Source organism: Rhinolophus hipposideros (assembly GCF_964194185.1).
Source record: "Rhinolophus hipposideros genome assembly, chromosome: 7".
In the NCBI taxonomy this organism is placed as follows: domain Eukaryota; kingdom Metazoa; phylum Chordata; class Mammalia; order Chiroptera; family Rhinolophidae; genus Rhinolophus; species Rhinolophus hipposideros.
This window is the reverse complement of record NC_138053.1, coordinates 70,741,508-70,764,256: the sequence shown is the minus strand read 5'-3', so window position 1 is coordinate 70,764,256 and position 22,749 is coordinate 70,741,508. Positions and strand designations below refer to the sequence as shown.

Sequence of the window (22,749 nt, the reverse complement as noted above, 5' to 3'; positions counted from 1 at the left end):
AGCACCTAGTTCAAACTTAGGCATTTAGATGAAGGGGTGAGCAAAAGTTTAAATGATATCATAATGAACATATGAGTTAAGAACTAACAAATTAACATTCCACTGTAAGATTTTGGAGTTCAACTTAAGCAACAACATTTTTGAAAGATAATCTTGGTCCTTGAAGAGTTAGAAAGTGTGTTCTGAATATAGTTTCAGCAATAATATGCTTTTACTGATTTAAGTTAAACATTACTAAAGTTAACACATATATGTCTCATTTTTCTATCATACCACTTAGCCTATAGTCTTTTAAACTCTCAGGAATAAAGATAAGCATAAACTATGTAAAGAGAAGCATAAATTTATACTGGATGTTTATACCTGAACCAGATTTAGGAAAAGCCCCACATTCCCTAAGCAGATGTGACTTTATGATGAACATTGCCACAGAATAGAGTTGAAAATGTACTTAGAAAGCATATGCAGGAATAATTAAAGAGAATCGTATAAAACACACAATTCTTGGCACGTAGTATGAGCTCGGCTTATGTTTACTGAATCAAATTTTATTAATTTAGATCAAGTTTTATACACAGTCTATTTAAGAAAATGATGTTGAGATTCAGATAGAAAACATAGAATATTCCTTTTCCTTCTTGAAGGTCCTGAATTTTTACTAACAATCTCATATGAAGTATAGAAAAACAACATTTTTGCAAAGTCTCAATTCAATATAATATTTCTGTAAGTTAGTTAGTATGCTCTACTATTTCAGGGCTTTCTTTTTCCAAAATCACCACCACCTAAGCCCAGCTATTTGCTTTGCATGATCAATTTAATAATTGACAGATGCTTTTCACAACCAAATTATCAATCTAGAAATGCATACATTTTAGGTGCTAGCTATATGAACTAACTGGGAAATTCTATATATGTGAAAAGTCTCTGTGGCTTCCACTGCTGCATATTTTCTGTCACAAAAGGAAATACTCTCAGAATGAACATAATTTGGCAGCAAAATTTTCAGGAGGAAAAAATAAAAGACTGTACATTGAAAATGTTTTCCAGGCTTAGAAATCACAATGCTAGGTTTTGCCTCTGGTGATTCCAAAGTTGTTCTTTCACTGTGAGTATAAATGCTCTACAAATAGTGCCAAATATACTGTTATCAAGACCTGCTTAGAAATGCTTAAGGTATAGAAGCTTATGTTCAGGTTTCTTGGCTGTTTGTCTGTCTGTCTATCTATCCATCCACTCACCCACCCATCCACCCACCCACTCACCCATCCATCCATACACCCACCCATCCATCCATCCATCCATCCATCTATCCATCCATCCATCCATGTATGTATCTACCCAAAACAGCTCAATAGCATTGGGGCTCCCAGATGACCAAACACAAAATAATGAAACCCAAACAATAGAGTGGTATCTCTCTGGACTATTACAATGCAAATCACATAGCAGATATCCATGTGCAGTATGTATTTACATGTTAAATACTACAACTTGCACAGGAACACAGGAAAAGCCAAAACGAGATTTGATTTTGCAAATAGTAGTAAGGATACATGACATACCACTAGAAAGCATTTTAGAAATAACTATGGGGAGAGAAATGGGAATAAGTGTGTCTCTAACCTTACTCTCAGAATGATGAAGACGCATTTTCTGATAACAATTTTCTTTCTGCTACCAAAAGATTAAAACACAAATCTTTCTCAGGATAAAAAAATTCTATTATTCCCTATACATACATCAAAAAAAGAAATTTCTCAATTGCCACTTTGTAATATAATGGGCAACATCTCCTACATCATGCTCACTGTCAGGTGAAGACTAATTCCACGTAGTAGGTAGGTGGGTAATCCATACTAGCCTCGTTAGAAAAGGCGCAGTGCTGATGCAATACGCATCCATGGCAGACACTTATCCAGAAACGGTTTTATTGTTTTCAATGCATTCACAACCATGTGAAATAATCTTATTTGTTGATTTAGTTTCTTGTTCATTGTCTGTTGCTCTCAGCTAGAATGTAAGCTGAGTGAAAGAAGGATACTGTTTTTCTTCTTCACTATTGTACTGCCTTCAGCTGTAACTGACTACAACTGTAAGTACTACAATTGTAACCGACACTTTGAGGTTGTTCAATACATATTTGTCCAAGAAAGAATGAAAACTAAATTAAGTGGTTATATTTAGATATTGTGGACCAGTAACACATTAAATTTTTTGTTTAATTAGGACCGAGATATGGTCAGTACATTTTTTTCCATAAGTAGACACAAATGAAAAAAATAAGAAAAATCAAACAAATACTCATCCACTATCACAATCAGTACATAAAAGAAACAATATATTTTAAAATAGAAATACAAAAAAGCAATTTCAAAATAAAAAAATTAAAAAAACAATAAAAGACAGGGCAGGTAAACAGACTCATGTTTAAGGATAACTCGCTTCACGGTTCTTGTATTACTTATTCCATCCTAGGCCAAGGACAAATCCAACATGGACCTCCATCAGCTTGACTACCGGGCTTTAGAGAGGCAGCTATCAAAAGTGGCTTTCTATACTGATACATGGAGATGGCATGAACAACTATTAATAACTGTCATTTTTATCATGTTTCCCCTGAGCCTCCAACTACTGAGTTAGTCTAACATTAAAATGTCAAAATATAGATGTGGTAAATAGTGCTGAGTAATCAGTTTTAGGGTCAGAGGCTTGTCTTCTCCTTATTCTCATTGTCAAGGTCCATGCTGAATAACTTTCTCTAAGGGCTGCTACAATTACTTAGCTCCCTTTGTTCTCCTACACAGAGGTTTAATGATGGAGTGTTTCCAGGAGGAATAGTTCTTACCTCAGCAGAGACAGCTGGAGGCATTCTATCAGCAGTGTTTGTTTTTATAGTCTAATTGACAATTACAGTATCAGAGAGCATAAAAGGATAGGGGCTGCTCTCTCTCTCTCCTGTGTAAGATTTATACAACTTCAGGATTTTACATAAGAATTCTGGATGTTGTCAAGTTCAGGTATAGACTTGGCCTTTTTCAGAACAGAAACAACCAGTAATACATAGAATAGTGGTAGACAAAATGGTAGTGACTTAAATGTGGAAATGTCAGAAAATTGGGAGAGGTAGATAAGGAAATTGAGTAGGACCCCTAAGGAGAGAAGCATCACATGTTTCTTTGATCTCCTGTTAATTGCTCAGAATACTTTTATGCAAAGCAGGTTGTCTAATATTAGCAGGACTTTCTCAACTAGGATTCCTCATCTGAACCACAAGACACAAGAAATCATTGCAGTGATTATTTTCTGAATTCTCACAAAAATGGTACCTAGGAAGACCATTCTGAATGCATTGGTGCTAATTAATTCAGTACTTATAATAAATGCTTTAAGACAATAGGGCTTAATTACTTCTAGGGTCTGGTTCAGAAGGGCAGGAGGATTAAATAAGTAATAGGTGATAATAGGAACAGAGATGCACTCTTACAATTTTGTAAAAAATCCTGTTTATGAAGTCAGTGTATCATCTTTTCTGTTCTCCTGTGTGTGGCAGCTTTCAGAAGGAAAATTAATTTCCCTAATCTATTGTGAACCAGAGTCATCTTAATTTTCATTACACTCTTGCAAGTCCCTGATACTGCAGAGAGATGACTGGTGCTCTAGGACACGGAGAAGCTGCCACTCCATAAGCACTTACTCATCAGTTCAACAGCTAGACACTGGACAAACACATCAAAAAATAACTGAAAATGGGGCAGATGCTGGTGCTATACTTGTAAATACAATGGCTGTAACTCTTGCCTTCTTAGAAGGTGTGGTCTGGCAAGCCCAACACCCAGCTCATCTCTTATTTCCTCTCACCCCTATCCTTGCAAACGTGCTCTATTTGTATTCACCATCATGTTAAATGGCATCACAGTTACTTAGTTTTCAAAACCAAAAACATGGTGCCATTCGTGAATCCTCCCTTTCTCTCACTCTCCGTAAGTAAACGACTGGACTTTAAGTTCTGTTGATGCTTTTCAATTAGTATCTTTTCTCATCCTCTGCTGAGGATTAGTTTAAATCCTCATAACTTCTTGCTGGGTTATTTTAAAACTCCTCTGTCTGTGTGTGTGTACAGGTGATTCGTCTGTGAGTATACTGATTCCTGAACAAAATTTTGGTCATTCTACTCCTCACTTTAAAAGCCTTCCATTACCTATAGGATGAAACCTTAATTTCTTACAAAGACATAAATCCAGATTCACTCCTCACTGCTTCCGCCTGCCTCCCCTTCTACATTCCACATATTCTGAATACTGTATGTGCATTTCCTCACGCCGCCATGCTTTCTCTACCCTCTGCTTTTACACTTGCTGCTTCTTCCATCTGGAATGCTCATTCCACAAGCATCCCTTAAATCTGCTACCTCCTACTCAGCTTCAGGACTTAAGTATCACCTCCTTTGGAAGGGATTATTTTTTGACAGATTCCTCCATCTTAAGTTGTGATTTTATTTTACCTCCTGATGCACTGAATTGTGATGATCTGCATACCTCTTCAACTTCCCACATGCTTACTTTCTTGAAGACATACTGATTACAGGACATAGTGACTGGCATATAAAGTAGGGTCTCAATAAAGCTTGTTGAATAATGAATATTAATTAAATCATAAACTGTTAATATCTAGTTGATAACTAACTATATTAGTTATAACAAAATCAATATTTAATGTTAATGGCCAGTCTATAACAGGTTGAAAATGACTTTATGTCAACAGATCAGTTCGTTAGATATCTATATGGAATGGGGTAAAAATGATGAATGAGACACAAGTCAGGTTTGTGTTTAATATATGCATGTGTGTGTGGATGGTTATTTTGACACACATTATGGAGGCCTATACAAAACCCTGGACTAGGGACTAGAGTTACAAAGTTTAAAAAGATTGAGCCCAGTAGGACAGCACAGATAATTTAACTATAATATTTTCAACAAAAAAAAAGATAGTAATAGGCTGAGATTACTATCAGAGAGAGGAGGGAATACATGGGCCAGACTGGAGGTTCAGAGCAGGCTTACTGGAGGAGTAAATGTGAGGAGTAAGTTCAAAGCAGAGAAGTAAAGGAAAGAAGTGAAAAGTTTTTGCCATGTGTGGAAGTGTTACTAGCTATTGGCTTTGACAATTAAATCTATCTAAAGAATTTCACTGGAAAACTATATTTTTCAGAGTTATCTCGCACCTTGAAAGAATGGGAAACCATTGAAAGATTGGGTCAATCACTCCAAGCACACCTTCCTATGACAAATATTTACTAAATGGATATGTAGACATATGTGAATATGCTGACAGAGACATGGACTATTGTGGCAAATGAATGCTTGACTTTCTGTCCCGTACACACGTCTATATGTATGTAATAATTTATTCCTGGCAACTGCCCTACAAAGCGAGTACTATTATCCTATTTTAAAGACTACTGCACTGAGCTAAAATGATTTGATTAAACTATTTAAAGGTAAATAACTAGCTGCTAATAGGGCCAGCATTTGATTCTCAGGCTAGTTGAGGCCATCCTTATTCTACCATGCTACCTTGACAGATACTGAAATGTCACTCATAAAAAAAATATATATATATAATATCTTAACCCACTGTAAGCCCTTTCTTTACCAACAAACATTTTTGAAATGTCTTAGAGGTAGAAGATTGCATTCAAATAAATTGCTGTAAAGATGAAAATTAAAAGGAACTGAAACAAAAAAATATATTTGATAGCTAAGTGGAAGCAAAGTGATCCAAAGCATAGCTCCAAAGAGACTTAGCATCTGTGCACTGAAACACTTGTTTTAACAAGTCCAACTGTGTTCCTAACTATGCCAATCCTTTCCCTTGGCTAATGCAGAATCCAGTTTATAGAATATATCAAACTGTTGCCTTCTTGCTGAGAGGAGCTGAACGCTGCTTTAATTTCCCAGCCGGGAGCTGGTATTTCATCATGAACCAGGCATATTAAATTGTTGTGTAAATGGAAAGATCACAATGTAGGCCATATGGCAGTTTCTTTCTGCAGAAGAGGAGAGACCTTCAAATCAAATAGTTAAGTCTGTGAACCATTCGATGTCACAGTCATTAGTTTGGAGATAAGGACAAGCGATTTCTTTATCTCTTCTAAGTGTGCCTCCTTCCTTGCTATGCCCCATAAGAGAGATGGATCTATTCAAAGCTGAAAAAAAAATCTAGGTCAACCTTAAATCCATTACACTCTGAGTGGAAGTTCCAGAAGTTTCTAGTCTATATTAGAGGGAAAAATGCTACTTTAAAAATCAATTTTCCAAGTCCACATGTAGGGTCATACTTTACTTTGGGATGAGCTAGATAGATTTCAGACCATTAGAAATGGATTTCCTGAGGGGAAGGCACAGAAGTGGTTCCATATAATTTCTTTCCCTAAAACAGGCCACCTTCAATTTACCATCTCCATCCTAACCTGTACTTAAAACACTGCTGTTCAGTTTTTACAACTCATCTCAGAAGTCAATTCACTCATCCATCCACGAAATTTATATTATGGTCAAATGGGTGCCAGATATCATTCTAGGTGTTACGAATTTAAAACGAGTCCCTTCCTCTCACAGAATTCACATTCTGGAGAAGGATACAGAAAACCTTAAATAACTAAGATGACAACTGCTATAGAAAAATCAAAGTAATGATGAACGATAGTGTGTGTCCAGAACAGGATAATCATAGGATTGTTGATGTTTCATGACTTTTGATATCTATTTTAATCATTTTTGTTCATTGAAATAATTAGCCTCTTTCAAAGATTTTCCTCTCAGTTCAAAACCTATAAAAATTCTCACTGACATCCTCACAATCACATCCTCTCTCCCCACTGCTGTTGTAGCCAATTCTAGTCCAATTCCTTGCAGTTTCAGCAATGGCCATTACAGTGTCTAATGCAGAAGTTTTGTGAGAAGCACATCCCCTCCTTCAGAGCCACCGGCAGAGGCAACCCTCTGCGGTCATCTCTTTCACGGACTAATCACTTCCCTCCCTTCTGTGGATCCACCTTTTCCCTCTCCATGACTGACTAGTCTCTGGGCCTTGGGCACAAGTGGTCCAGTGACACAGCAAATGCAAATAATTGAACATTAAACCCAAGGTATCTTTCTAAAATGTTATCCTCTCGGCTGGAAATGAAATTTCACATCTTCTGATGCCATTTGTTGTTCTCATTTTCACTCTCCTTATATCATTATAGATTTCTCACTCAGAAGCCAGTGGGAATTATGTTTATTTTTAGGAATTCCCGAAGCCCTATAGACAGAGACATTTTGAAAACAATAAATTTCTTTTGGAAGGGTATTCCACATGAACATTTTTTTCACGGACTCTTTTTAATTTTCGGTTATTAAGGTATCTATATTCTGGCTTCTTATTAATTTCTGTGGTCCCCGAGAAAAATCTCAAGATTGTCACCTAAAAATGCATCCAAGACCAATTATCACCAGTTTCTCTTCTCTTCACAGTTTTAGCAACAAAAGTGCTTGGTTCAAAGATGTTCCAACTAATGATGGCAGGGATGTTGATTTTCTTTCCTAAAACTATACATACTCTCCCACAGAATTGCAAGGTGTAAGTCTATATCCAAAACAAAAATTTGGTGATGACAAATGAGTGATTCCGGAAACCAGAAATGCCCTTGGATTTGTTCAGCAGTACAGTACAATTCTCTTATACATGAGGTATCAGACACCATCAGTTCCTAATGTTCTCAGAGAAACTCTCCTTTATTGCTTTGAAGAGACAAACAAAACATCTACATATTAAAGGAACTTTATAACAACTAAGGTTTTAGACAATTGTAAACTTTTACTGGATAAATCTCAGATTTTGAGGGAGGGGTTAAGAGTAAGTTTTAAAATGTACTTTGTTGATCTTTCAAGCAAGAATACATTCTGTAATAAAATCCCAAGATGCCAAATGATACTTTCAGACTGTATTTTTCTCAAGTGTGGTCACTTTCCCTAATTTAGCTTGCCTGAAATTTTCCATGCAATAATATCTGTCTGGAGAAGAAGCATTGTGAAATCCTATCAGACATATTATTCTTCGCTATAACATCCTCTTGTCCTTCCACAGCTGATCTTATTGCAGCTCAAAGAAATCAAGTCTAGTAAGAAAATTCATCTCCATCTATAATGTGACATCTTGGTAAGGATGTATCACATAATGCAAGGAAGTCATCAGGCACCTGTGTGATTAACCCAAGAAGAAGTCCAATCAGAAAACTCAGACTCCAGAATGATAAAATGGGACTTAGTTTAAGTCCCTTTTTCACTCTAAACTATGATTTTAAAACCAGAATGCCCAGGAACTACGGGCACTAAAGCCAAAGAACAAGCTGCACCAGGTCCAAGATGCTCAGAAACCAGGAATCAACTTTTGTCTAGATAACTTCCCTTCTAACTAGATAGGGAAAAGGGGGGATATATAGAAGACAAGATATGAAAGTATTATTCTGGATCTTCTCTCACTGGCAAATTTATAATGATAATAATGATACTTTTATTATATATAATGTTTCTTTGAAAAGATAACCTATTAGAAATTACAAGTCTAAACATTTATATTGTATCCTCTTTCTCTTTCAACTTATAACACTACATGCACAAACATGCATACAAAAATTATTTGAGCATTTAATAAGTATTGTACCAATATATCCAGTCTCTCGTTGAATCAAGAAGCATTAGTAGTTGGTCTATAGTTACAAGTATCTTATAAATGGCAAGAAAAAGAAAACTTTTAATGCGCTCATTTTCAGTTCTTATATAAGAAGATAAATAAATATGTATGAATTAATAAGTGAACTATTGCATTGTACAATTAATTCAATTAAGATTTCAAATGCTATTTCTTTAAAGAGTCTAATTTTTATCAGAATTTAATTAATGTTCTCATTCATGTGTGACTGTGTAAGTGTGAGTGTCTGTTAACTGACTTCCTACCATCAAGAATATTCATACACATCTTTGAGATCTTCCATTCCTTTCTTTGGAGGCACACATACATATTTCAGCAAAGGGAAACACTCACTACATGCCATCAAAACATTAATGTGTTATTGATTTGTTTCTCATGTGACATACAGTAAGAACAAAGAAACTTTTTAATATTTCTGACATTTTAGATTTGCTGAGGATATGCAAACATTTTGATAAATTTATTATATGCTGCAAAATAGGTGATGGAATGCAATTTAAAGCAACTAAACTATTTCCAATTCATTATCTTTTTATTGAACTTTTCTGACAGGTATTTCACTCATCCTCACAAAGTAAATTCAACCATAAAGAAGTGACTCCATTGGTAAAAGATAGGTCAAAACAGTCACAATTAATTAGATCATTTTAGAATTAGTAAATTCAAAGTATTTAGCAATAGGCTAGAAACAATTTGTCTGTGTTTGTATGTGTGTGTATGTATGCGATATGTTTCATAATTCAATCTCAGAGGAAATAATCCATATTTATTGAAATGCTATAAAATAACATCATTGGTAACAACTTGCAAAAAAATGCACCTGTTATTGTATGAAGAGCAGTGGCCTGAAATGATGGCCCATCCTCTGTGGCCCATGCATAGTTCAGGCTCCTCATTTGCATAAGGAAATGAGACAATGGATTAGATCCCTCCTCACTGCTAATTTTACAAAAATGTTTCAGAATAATTTAGTTTTAAAAATATGTTTGTTCTTCCATCTTAATTATAATGCATTTAAGAAACTTGATATTGAAAATGGTGAAGATTATATATTTTTGCAGTGATTTAAATCTAATATGGAGTTATATATGTAAAATTACTTAGTACAATGTCTGGCACATTTAGCACTAGTTATTTGGAGACTTTGGATAATCCTACAGTTTTATTTCTTGTGTTTGTGTGTTTGCACACCCACACACACGTGTATAGTGTGAGGAAATGAGAATTTTCAGACTTGAGGTTTTCTTTAAAAAGCTTTCAAGATTATTAATCCACTCCTACATCCATGCCTTCCACCATTCACACACATTGATTGAGAGTGAATTCCATTGCCATTGGATTAAGACTAACCCTAACTCAGGAGAATAGAGGAATTGGCAGTTAGATTCTCCAGTGGTGATTTACTCGACATGATCATTGAATCAGTAAAACCTCAGTAGTATATTGTACTCTGTCTACTGCTCTCTACTCTAGCAGTCCAGTTGCTTTCGTGATTACCTAACATCATAGCACAGACCCTGTACCAGGAGCTATTGTAAGCATTTTATGTATGCTAAATCACTTTGTCCTCTAAGCAAGCCTAATGAGGTAGAAATTGTTATCGTAATTTAGCAGATTTGGAAACAGGGGCTTGGAGAAGATTAGCGACTTTCTCAAGATTCAGCAGCTTCTCAAAATCTGACTCTGACTCCTTCACCCTTCAAGAGTTTCCTCCAGTCACATTTCATAACCAGCCCCTGACACTTTCCATTTTTTTCACTACCCACGAAAAAGTGAGTTGTAGCTAATTTTTATCCACTAGAACATGACTCTTCACAATACCTGCCTCCATTTCTTTTGCAAATGTTAGGGTCTTGTCCTAGAAAACATCCTTAACTCTAATGCCACAAACCCAATATACAGCCTTCCTTCAAAACTAAGGTAGACTCTAGAATCGACAAGAAGACATTTCAGATGCTCAGAAAGCTATTGAAACAACCAAGCTGCCAAAAAGGATACGCCTCTAAGAGTCCCATTCCAACAGAATCACAGAACTGCGAGAGTTTCTATCTTAATAGCCACTTCGCAGATGATGATCCCAAGACCTCAGATGTTAAACAAGTTCCCTGGGAACAGGCAGTTGGTTACTATGAGAAAGATGGGACTAGAATCGGGCTTGGATGCTGCGTACTCTGCCACAGCATGTTGCTTCCTAATCGTTTTATAGTTTTGTTCCTAAAGATAGAATATGACAATTTAATTTGCAATGTTATGACCAGGGAACCATCAAGCAATGACATATGCTTAGGCTCTTCAGGCATAACTTTTTAAATTGCACATGGTGCAAAGTTTAATACAGGTGATCTCTGGTACAGTTGTATAGTTTTAGCAATGTGGACCTTCAGACTTAAAGGGAAGGTCTAAATTTAAGAGTGGGTAAAACTCGGGCACAGAATTAAAAACCTCCACTCTTGCCATAAACGCAAGGCCACGTGGAAAAGGAGCAAGCTAGAGATAGAGTTGAAATGAGGACACAGTGAGAAAGCAGCCATCTGTCCACCAGCAGTGATGCACATAAAGTAACCACGGGACACCAATGCCATCCAAATGAACCTGTTAAAAGGCTGGATTTCTAAGACCATAAACAGTATGTGTTGTGCATTTATCAAATAAGACCTTAAAGATGATTTAAACTCAGTACTACACTATGATAAAGAGCCCATGTTCCATATGCATATCTTTAACTCTGTAGGAAGACTTTGAGAATGTCAAAAAAAGTTTAATTACTTCCAAAGGCATACTCCTACCTCAAGATAACACTTGTTATTCCCCCAGAAAGATTTTCTTACTCTACCACATCTCACTCTGGGCTGGTAGTATAGCATAGCAAAAGTGAGAGGAGAAGGAGATGGTATTAAAAATAAAAATTTGAATGCTGGCTTTTTCCATGCAGTTGCTGTACTTGCACACTTTGTTGAAGAGTGCCTACCCAGAGAAACATTACTCTCTGATTTTTCCCCCCTAAATCCCACAAATACAATGAAGTCTGATAATGGACCTTAAAGAAAGCATCACGGCAGAATAATAATTTGCAGAAATTTTATCCAAAGAACTCAAAGTACTTGACTCATGTTAGCTCATTCAATGCATCTGGCTGTGAAGGAGGATGAAGAGATCTGCTGAAGTAGGGCAAGAAGAGCTTAGTCAGAGATATGGTACTGAGGCTCTGAAAGCCAAGTGTGAGGCTGGAGAGCAAAAAGAAAGAGGGAAAACAAAAGGAAAGAAGTAAAAAGCAAAAGAAGTAACCAAAAAGAAATCTTGCTACTCTCTTCAGCAAGGTAAAGTATTATCAAAGTGCTAAGTCCAGTGATTTGGTTCACATTTATAAACTTCTGTTAAGACCATGTAGGAGAAACCAAAAATCACTAAAATTTTATGTTAAAAAATTGAAAAGAAATATAAATAGAGATCATTTATTATGTTTTGAAACCTGATTTAATGACATGAAATATTATTCAATTAAAGAAGACTTCAAAATTAGATTCAATGCCACAAATAATTATTCAAGAAAAAGGATGCATTCATGGATATAGAAGATGTGGTACATATATACAATGGACTACTACTCGGCCATAAGAAAAGATGAAATACTGCCATTTGTGACAATGTGGATGGATCTTGAGAATAGCATGCTAAGCAAAATAAGTCCAACGGGAAAAGTTGAGAACCATATGATTTCACTCATAGGTGGAATATACAACTGAATACAACAAATGAACAAGACAACGAAATAAAAAAACAAACAAAAACTTACAGACATAGACAATAGTATAGTGGTTATCCAACAGAAAAGGGGGTGGAGGGAAGTAGAATAAGGTCAAATATATGATGATGGAAAGAGATCTGACTTTGGGTGATGAACACACAATGCGATATACAGATGATGTATTATAGAATTGTATACTCGAAAGGTACATAATTTTACCAAGAAATTTTACCCCAATATATTTAATAACATTTATAAAGTAAATTTCTGTTGTTTATAGGCAAAAAAAAAAAAAATAGATGTACCAGGGAATGTGCTAAGGATGAAGTTATAAATAAAAACATAAAATGATCTTCTACAAGTTTTCATTATAATAGGAATATTTCAGTCCTGCAGTTTCTGTGCATCTTTTGTATAAATGCTGCAATTAAATCACAAGGAAAAATCAAATATGCTGAGAAAATAAGAGTATAAATAATGTATAAAAGAAGGAAATACTTAAAAGCACAGCCTTCACTTAGTTTAAGTAGGCATATATTGAAATATTGATCCTTCCAGTCATAACATTTAAGGCAAATCATCTTTGCATCCATTTGAATGCTTAGAATGATTCATCCAACACATTGGCCTCAATATTCTTTGATTAGCTTACTATTAACAATCTTTCATTTTAAAATTCCTCTTTAGCTGTTATTTCAATGGTCACATCCAAGCTGTTATTACCAACAGCTTAACCAACTCCATTCGATCACCACTTCTGGTTTTTGCGGCTCAATTTATCCTACTGCTCTAACTTCAACATTTGTTTTTTTTCACCCCATCAAGACTTCCAGTTCATTAACTCCACTTCTTTGTCACTGTTCACCACCTGCCCACATGAATTAAATTAGAGTTCTTGGTATGAACATATCACTAAGACGACCTAAAGACACATCATATTCTATGTGTGTCCACCAGTCCTTTCTCTGGACACCCCTTTGAGCTCAGCTCCTATAACTCTTTCAACCTCTCTCTTTGCTGTATCAATACCGGCATTCTTTCATTCTTAGAACCCACCACGTCTGTTCCCACGTCAGAAACGTGGCTCTTGCCATTCCCTGCCATTCCCTATGCTTTTTCCTCAGGTATTTATATGGCTAGCTGTCTGTTTTTATTAACGTCGCTGCTGTTCTTTCATTATTCTGCTATATATATATATATATATATATATATATATATATATATATATATATATATATATATTTCTGCTTTATATATATATTATATATACATATATATATACATACATATATATGTATGTATATGGCATCTACTACTACTTGAAATCATTTCATGCATTATTTTTTTATTTACTGAATGTCTCCCCAATAGCATATCATATCCATGAATGCTAGAGTTATATCTTATTCATTACTGTATGACAAATTCTTAGAATTCTGCCTGGAACACTGAAGATTTTCAATGTCTATTTGATGAAAAAAAAGGAAGAAATGAAAGAAATGAAGGAAGAAAGGTAAGAAGGAAAGAAATATAATTTGCTTCATTTATGAGGTAAATTAATTTTTAGGGATGTTTGGGAATTAGCATGAAATAAAGGTCTTTTGAAAGACTGGAAAATTTCCAGAAAAAATAGAGAAGAGTAATATCCTTTTATATGATCCTGGACACAGGTGCCTTATAAACCCCATTCACCCTGGTCTAGCAGTCTAAAACCGTTTTATCCAATATGGGAGACACTAGCCACCTGTGGTTATTTATATGTAATCTAAATTAATTACAGCAGAATAAAAGTAAATGTTTAATTCCTCATTCACACTAACCTCAATAGTTGCATATGTCTAGTAGTAGCTACTTTATTGAACAATGTTGAGTAGAGAACATTTCCATCACCATCAAAAGTTGTACTAGACAGCATTGCTCTAGATTCTATTGTTTTAAATTCTGAAACCTAATACTGAATCCCTACTAGTGAGATTAATTAAAACTAGATAGAAAGTAATTTGAATATTAACACTGAATTTATCAGAAATAGATAACGCCTTGCTTCACTTAGTTTAGTTTGTAATTTATCATTTTTATTTGCATTGACTTCCTACCTTGAGATAAAGACAGTGAGTTTAACACAGTATAATACCAATGTGAACAGGATGCTTGACTGCTTTTCATACTTTAGGGGTGGAGAGAACACAGAGGAAGAGAGAGATAAAGAGTAGAGATAGGAAAAAATATATCCATCCATTCACTCCTGTACAAGTTCTTACTGAGTGTCTGTGATAGTTCAAGCATTGTGCTTTGGTGCTGCAAGTTTAAACTGGAATAAGTCACAGCATCCAAGCTTAGAAAATTCATAATCTAATATGAAAGATTGACATATAAAATAATAATGAAAATAGTTCAATAATAGGTTAAGGTTAAAGTGCTATAAAAACAGAAAAAAAAATCTGCCTGGGGGAGGTTAAAAACAATTGGGTAATGTCTCAAAATATATGAGAAGCAAAATATCCCCCTGGACAGTGGAATTTTTTCTTTTAACCAAAGCGATCAATCTTTGCAAAGATAAACTTTGCTTGCTTAAGTAAGAACTAACAGGTTTTTTGTTTTTTTTTGGGGGGGGTGATCTAGGATATCTGAAGGGAAATATATAAATTGAGATTAGGAAAATAGCCAAATGGTTTAAGGTTTTAAAGGTTTTTGTTAAAGGATTTGGATATTATTCTTCCTCATATAAAGGGGCAAGGGACACACAATTCAGATGAATCTTCTTGAAAGAGGAATAGCTGCAACATAGATAAAAGCACAAGGAAAATAGTGCTGGAGCCCCCTTTTCTGGGAGTCCAGGGAGACAGCCATAAATGGGGACTTTTGATCTTTTGATCTTCAAAATAAGGGGCCTGTTATTTACGCTCAAATCACTAATGCAGATTTACCTTAAGGAGCCTAAAGAAGACATCAATCTGGGAGATGGTTTTTCTCTTAGACTATCCTTATTGGTAATGTATATACTGCTTAAAAAGTTTTTCCTCCAGTTATGCTCAATAACTGAGCTATGCATATGAAATGAAAAAAAAAATCTCCCACCTGTTCTTTTTTAATTATAAATTACTTTAATAGCATATACAAAGTTTATCATTACAAAAGTTAGCATTTGAATGATGCAAGTAAAATGTAAATACTGAAGAGTATGATAATCAAAATTTAGCAATTTATGTTTTCAAAAGAAGAACAAACATTTTAAAAAGTATTCAAAACAATTTTATATTCTAAAGTGAATCATAACCTGCTCGATTTGTTTCAGCTGGCAACAGAACCCCGTACTTTTCACTCAAATCATTTGTTTAAACTAGTATTTTAATATGATGATTTTAATATGTAATATGGTGACTTCATCATACTTTGTTGGAAACTTTTTAGGTGATTTTACAGTTTCATGTAGGTGATTTGTTTGGTGGAAATGCTCACTGCAGCCTATTCCAATGGCAAGACAAAAAGAAAATGTGAACACATGTACTATACTTGCCAGATTGTCACTCTGTCTAATCATGTCTTTAAAAAAGAGATCAAGCCAGAACTAGCAATGTAAACAAGTAGCAATATAATAGTTTTGACCTTCTATGTTGCCCTTTTCACCAATTGTTTCAATTCTTGAAATTCAGATTTTCTTTGAGAAATGCAATGAAAATAGCCTATTCCAGGAATATAAAATCTTAAAGATAACCATTTTTGTTTCTATTCAAAGAAATATTAAATAGACTTTCAGAATTGCCAAGTAGAAGGAAAAAATTTCAAACAGAGACTAAAGTTTAGAATGAAAAACAGACTATTTGATCTTCCTGGCTTTTTACCACTCATCTTCTTTCATTTGCTGTTTGAAAGCCCAATGTCATCCTTTTTTATAGTGGATTGTTAGTTTACAGAGGACTTTCAGATGCTATTAAGAGTCAGAGGTTAAAAAGAAGTCTTAAATCATTAGACACACAAACCCAGATTTCTGAGGTTGAACAAATGTACAAATGTTTACATGCTATCCCAGGTCTGAATCATTATATAGCCTATACATATAGGCTCATGGCTTGAAAAAGATTATTTTTCCCCATATTTTCCTAATATATATTGAGTATTATGCCCTTTCATGCTTTATTATATTTCAAATATTATTATTATCATGCTTTAAAGCATTTCATGCTTTATTATTATCAAATCATTTTTCCTGGGTTTTGATAGATACTAAAATTTAATAACTAGGTAGAGGCACTTTTTTTAATTAAGTGCATGAATTAAAATTACACATGAAGATTAAAAAGTACATTTGCCTTACAGGGATTTTATTTTAGTAGGTTCAAGATATGGCCAGGCCTCTCAAATTATAAAAAGCCCCAAAGCTAGTCCCCCTGTGACAACCACAGGAATACAAAAAGACACAGAACAGTAACAAGGACTTTTTTATTTTCTCCTTTTTTTTTCACCTCTTCTTCCTTTTCTATTTTATTAAAGAGACAAGACATTACAAATACGACTTCAAAATAAAATCTTCTTAATATTCATCTTGATTTCTGTAAGTGTTTCAGACATTTGGATTTAATATTTTGTTATACATTGATGCATTTATACATGATTTTATAGAATCACTGAGCTGTGAGGTGAGGATATAGATAGAGATTAACAGTTCTCTCACCCAATAACTTAGCAAAGCTTCACCCTGTTGTTCTACATTATCTGGTACTTGTAGGTGGTCTAAGACCTACAAAAAGATCCACTAGAGTTGACTTAACAGTATTGAAATAAATATTTCATTAACCTGTCCTAAGGCAAGAACAAATGAGGAAGCAAAAGAAAATGATTAAAAAAAAGAAAACTCTAAGAAGAAGACTAATTGTTTTTCTCTGCTGCTGCCTCCTCTTCTTTATAAACATAATGGGAACATTGATCCAATCAAGTTGTGAATTTACCATCATCAGATTCCTCTCACCTAGGAAATCAGTGTCAATTTTTAGAAATGTACACTGTACTACAGGTGCGATGAACTGTAAGCCACAGATTGGCAGATGCTTCAGTCTCTTACAAATAATGAATAGTCACCATGAAAGGGGTTGTCTGTGTAGTTTTTCAAATCTGTGTCTCTAAATTTTAAAATGCCAGATGATCGTTTTCTGGCCAAATGAATTTCGGCCATAAAAATCCTTAAATATGCAAATTAGTCCTGTAAAGTACCTGGCAGTCTCCTAGAGGCTGGCAAAATGTTGGGCCTGATTAAGTAGCATTTAATAGCAAATGTTTTATCATGGCAACAATCATGGGAAATAGTTTTCTTTTGGTAGGTTTATTTTGTATTACTATACCTTAAGAAGAACTCGTGGGACAATCATTTTGAAAGAAAGAAAGTTAAGAGACTGAATTCATTAGAACCGTTTGGTGTGGAAAGAAAAACAACTGCTAAGAGGTGAGTGGACAGAGATAGTAACAACAATGAAACATGTTATATTAGAAAAACAGAAGTTTTCTTTAAAATTATGAACTATTGAATACAAAAATACATTACTTACAATTTTAATGAGGTATATTAACGGCATTTCTCTTAGTGGATAATATATGGGTACTATGATTACTTTAATAGGAGGGTCAGCCAGATCATATGAGTAGATTACAAAACAGTTTAACAATTGGTGCCTTACAAGGGCCATGGATGGCTTTGAAGAGAAGCTGAGGCTCAGCTAATGTTTAACAGTGACATTCTAGAGGATCATCGCGCTGTCTCCTAGGAAGCAGGGGAGTACACTGGAGAAAACACAGGCTTTCCTTTCAAAGTCCTAGCTGAATTTGAAATCTGGCTTTGTCTCTTTTTATTAGCTACACGCCCTTGGCCAAGTTGTTTAACATCTCTGAGTCTCATCATTTTCCTCATATGTAAAAGGAGAATTATATAATTTTCTTCATAGGAAGAGTGAAAGAGGAGTGAAGGAACTCCTTTCCTTCAAGCAAGACTCTCGCTCCGTTAGCACCCAAAACTCATCGCATCACAGGCCACCTGAGCCAGGAGGACTGATCTCATTGGGCACCTCGTCCCCACGCCCTGTCTCTCAGAAGGAAGCTGGGACTCCTCGGTAATCCCATGTGCCGGCAGGGCCTCCATATGGCCATGTGGACAAGCAGGCATTCCTTATCCTTCCTCCGTGCTTCCATTTTCCCGGAAGCATTTATCACCATCTGATACTATGGTTTAATATTTAAGTAATTTCTAGTTTTTATTTATTTATTTATTTATTTATTTATTTATTTATGAAATCCTTCTTTCTAAAATGTAAGTACCTAGTAAAAATATAAGCTCCACGACCCTGGGAAATGTTGTCTGTTTTGCTCCGTGCTGCATCCCCAGGGCCTTATGTACGCGCCAGGTACATAGCAGGCACTTACTCATGTCTTTCTTGCATTCTGTCTCCTGGAACCTTACAGGGGAACTTTGTTGGTGAGATCACTGAACACCATGGCCAGGAGCTGACCTAACACACTCCCCCTTCCCCACCCCCCTGACCAATTACATCCACACAGAAAAAGGGGGAAAAACCCAAACCCCTCTCTGTGTTAGAAAACAAAACAATACTGATCTAGAAACATAGTCCTGTATTATTGTAGAAATAAACCAAGTTAGGTACAGGAAACAAAACTGAATTTGATCTTTCTTTGAAGAAGTCTCCTTCTCTCGGTATTTTTGGAGTGTTTTCGGTGCACTAATTATGTTTATTTAATTCTGACATGTTAGATGAGTCGAAAGAGCATCCTGGACTGATTCTTGGCCCTTCTGCTCAATAGCACTGTGAACTTGCCACACTGAGCTTTTGCAAACATAAAATTAGTATAATACAAAGGTCTGCTCTATGAACTTCAAATTTTCATATTAGATACTTAAAGAATTATGAACTGTAAACCCTAACATGCTAAATAAGTACAATGTATTATTACTAGATTCTAACTGCCTTTCATTATCTTCTTTGGTGTTTAAATTGAATAACTGTCAACTGTATGTGTAAAATATAGATTGTTTAAACTTCCTGGAAATAGAAAATAGTATATATTTTTTAAAGTTTTTACTCTTTCTAAGAAGTGAGGAAAACTTGATATCCAAAGTCATCTAGGGGACCACAAAAATAAACAACAACAAAATTACAGACTAACTTCACTTATACACAGAGAATGCTACAATGTGTTAAGGAAATAACACATTAGGAGATAGATTTTATCCCCCAAATGATCTAATAGACATAAGAACATTCATTAATGTAACTGACTTTACTAATAGTTTGACCTACATCCAGGGAGGCAAATGTTCCAGTCTTTGTAGAAAATCCTTCCTCGTATTAGCAAATATAACTGTATAGTAATTAAAAGGTCTTTTGAATTCACAAAATGTATGTCAAATATAGAAATACATTCTTAACGCATAATGAAGCTTTCTGAAATTTCTAACTTTTTCTTCTACATACTTATCACACCCCTATTAATTGCATTAAAAATGTTTTACCCCAAACCATCTAACTGCAAACCAGGCTTGTATATTTTCATTTCTTACTTCACAGCTTTCATTTGTTCTCTTTTTTCTTCAAACATTAACTCTCTGTGCTTTCTGAAGTAGGCCCTTTTAGATTCTTAGTTTTCCCTAATCTCCTTTTTACTTAGCACACTCTTCACAACAGGCTAAGGGGCTGATGAGGCAATGGAGAATCAGAATAAGGAAGAGGGGGACGAAAGGGAAAGCTGAGAACTTCAAAATCGTCCTTAATGGGTGAGTGGAAAGTCAAAACTAATTATTTTGAGTTGATATGTTTTACTCACTGCAATAAATTAATGAATAAGAAACTTATGGTTGTTTTGATAAACTCTACAAAAACATTTAATGAAATGATAAACTTTTCCTAATAAGTATTTTTTAGCTGTTAATGAAGAAAACTTCTTAAACTCAGATTATTATTATATTCTTTTACTTTTACATAGAAGCTTTTTAAATATATATTTTGTATTGTTCAATATTCTATTAATATTCTAGTTGACATTCAATATTCTATTAATTTCACATGTACAGCATAGTGGTGAGACATTTAGATAGCTTATGAAGTGATTCCCCCAATAAGCCTACTGCCCACCTGGCACATACATAGCTATTACAATATTATTGACGGCGTTCCCTGTGCTGTACTTTACATCCCTGTGACTATTTTGTAATTCTCAATTTGTACTTTTTAATCCCTTCACCTTTCTCACCCAGCTCCCTCCCCATCCCACCCCAATCTGGCAAACATCAGTTTGTTCTATGGTTCTATGAATCTGTCTTTGTTTTGTTTGTTCATTTATTTTGATTTTTAGATTCCACATATAAGTGAGGTCATATGATCCTTTAAAAATCAGTAGTGATAAATAGAAAGTATTTACATCAAATTAATAAGAGTTGGGGTCAAGGCAATGGATTACAATTTGTGATAAACTAATCCTAATATTAATACTAATACTAATAATATTAGAATCGTATTATAATAATAAAAATGGAATTCATTGTCTGGTTCTTAACTCTTATTAATTTGATTTGAATACTTTCTTCTTATCACTACTGATTTTTAGAAGACCAGATATACTGATTGATTATTCTCTAATGAACAAACAAATAAAAATATGTCTGCAGTCTGGATTTCCTGAATCAGAATTTCTGGTGGTTGGGGTCTGAGCATATTTGACTTTAACCAGCTTCTCTGGTGAATCCAATGCACATCTTACCTGCCACCTAATATCAGAAGGAAGACTGGTAACTACACTATTCATTGAAATGTGAGATAGATGGAGACCAGGACTCTGGAAAGCTGTGGGAAGTTCTATGGAGATACAGAGTTGGGAAACATTGATTCTGATGGAGAAGCCTTCTAAAGAGATGGCATATTGTAAAGTCTGTGAAGGATGAATGCACAGTAAATAAGGACAACTTTATAAGGAGCATTCATTGAGTACCTCAGAGAAGAGAAGACAAAGAATCACTTGAATTCCCTCCTACAGAATCAACCTGTAGATATTTGAAGGCAGACTTCTTGCCTTTTTCTAAAGAAAATATTTCTGTTTTTTGTGTAGAGGAATAGTAAAATATTAAGCTTGACAAGCCCTGATATGTGAAAACATGCTATTATAAACACTTTCATCAGAATTCAAATACAAATCTATCTTTCAAACAAACAATTTGACATTCTGGCATCTCCAAAATTGTACCAAAGACACGTATCATGAGCAACTTAATTTCACATCAGTTTTTTTGTTTTTATTGTTTTTTTACTAACCTCCGAAGTAAGAGCCATCTGTCAGCTTCATTTCTTTACTGGATTTTGTGATGACACCAGCAACACCATGTTGAATGAAATACATTTTTTTACCCACGGCTCCTTCTCGTATGATATAATCTCCAGGCTGAAACACCTCGAATCTCAACTTGCTCAGCATGGCCGTCACAAAATTAGGGTCCGCGTTAGCAAAAAGAGGCATTGTGGCCACTAGTTTCCGACAGTTGAAGTTGACTATCTCCTAAAGATGGCAAGAGTAAACAAACATTAGGATATTAATCATATCAGGAAGAGAAATGTGCTGAAATGCAAACTATATATATATATATATATATATATATATATATATATATATATATACATACATACATATATATACACACACACATATATATATATCATCACAATTTAAACTCAGAACCAAAAATACATAAATTTTAATAATCTACATATCTCTTCAAAACTAAGGATTATTTTATTTTTCAGTTGAAATTTTGTATTCCCAGCTTCCCAGCTCCTAGTTAGTACAGGCATGTAGTAAACATTTGAAACATATTAAATATATACAAGTCTCAAGTTTTATAACTTTGCATTTATTATTTTTTATAAGAAATTAGAAATTCTAAAACATGAAAGAATTTTAGTCTTTTTTTTTTTTTATAAAGAAAGGAAGCTGCATCATTTCCTATTAGCTACACTATTACTGCCGTCTGTGTTCCATTGTGTCGAACAATCTAACTTATACCTACTGAAAGGAATTCTGAAACAAAGGCCTGACTGCCAGACAATAGCATTTTGATGTTTTCTCTTTAACATTCTTCACACTGGAGTGAGGACAACGGAAAGTACAGAGAAAGATTACCTAAAAGAACCTGTAACTCTAATCTGTAATTATAAATTTGGTCTGTTTCTAGGCTAGATCAGAAAATCACTCTATCCAAA

General features: G+C 34.6%; 1 protein-coding gene across 2 annotated transcripts in view; it reads right to left on the bottom strand.

The window, feature by feature from the left end:
- The window catches only part of HCN1 (hyperpolarization activated cyclic nucleotide gated potassium channel 1), a 348,705-nt gene that overhangs the window by 21,755 nt on the left and 304,201 nt on the right, over nt 1-22,749 (bottom strand). For both annotated transcript variants that reach the window (XM_081054014.1, XM_081054015.1), the window contains exon 6: nt 21,808-22,048. In XM_081054014.1, the coding sequence (XP_080910140.1) occupies nt 21,808-22,048 (241 nt within the window). The remainder of the gene's footprint in view (nt 1-21,807; nt 22,049-22,749) is intronic.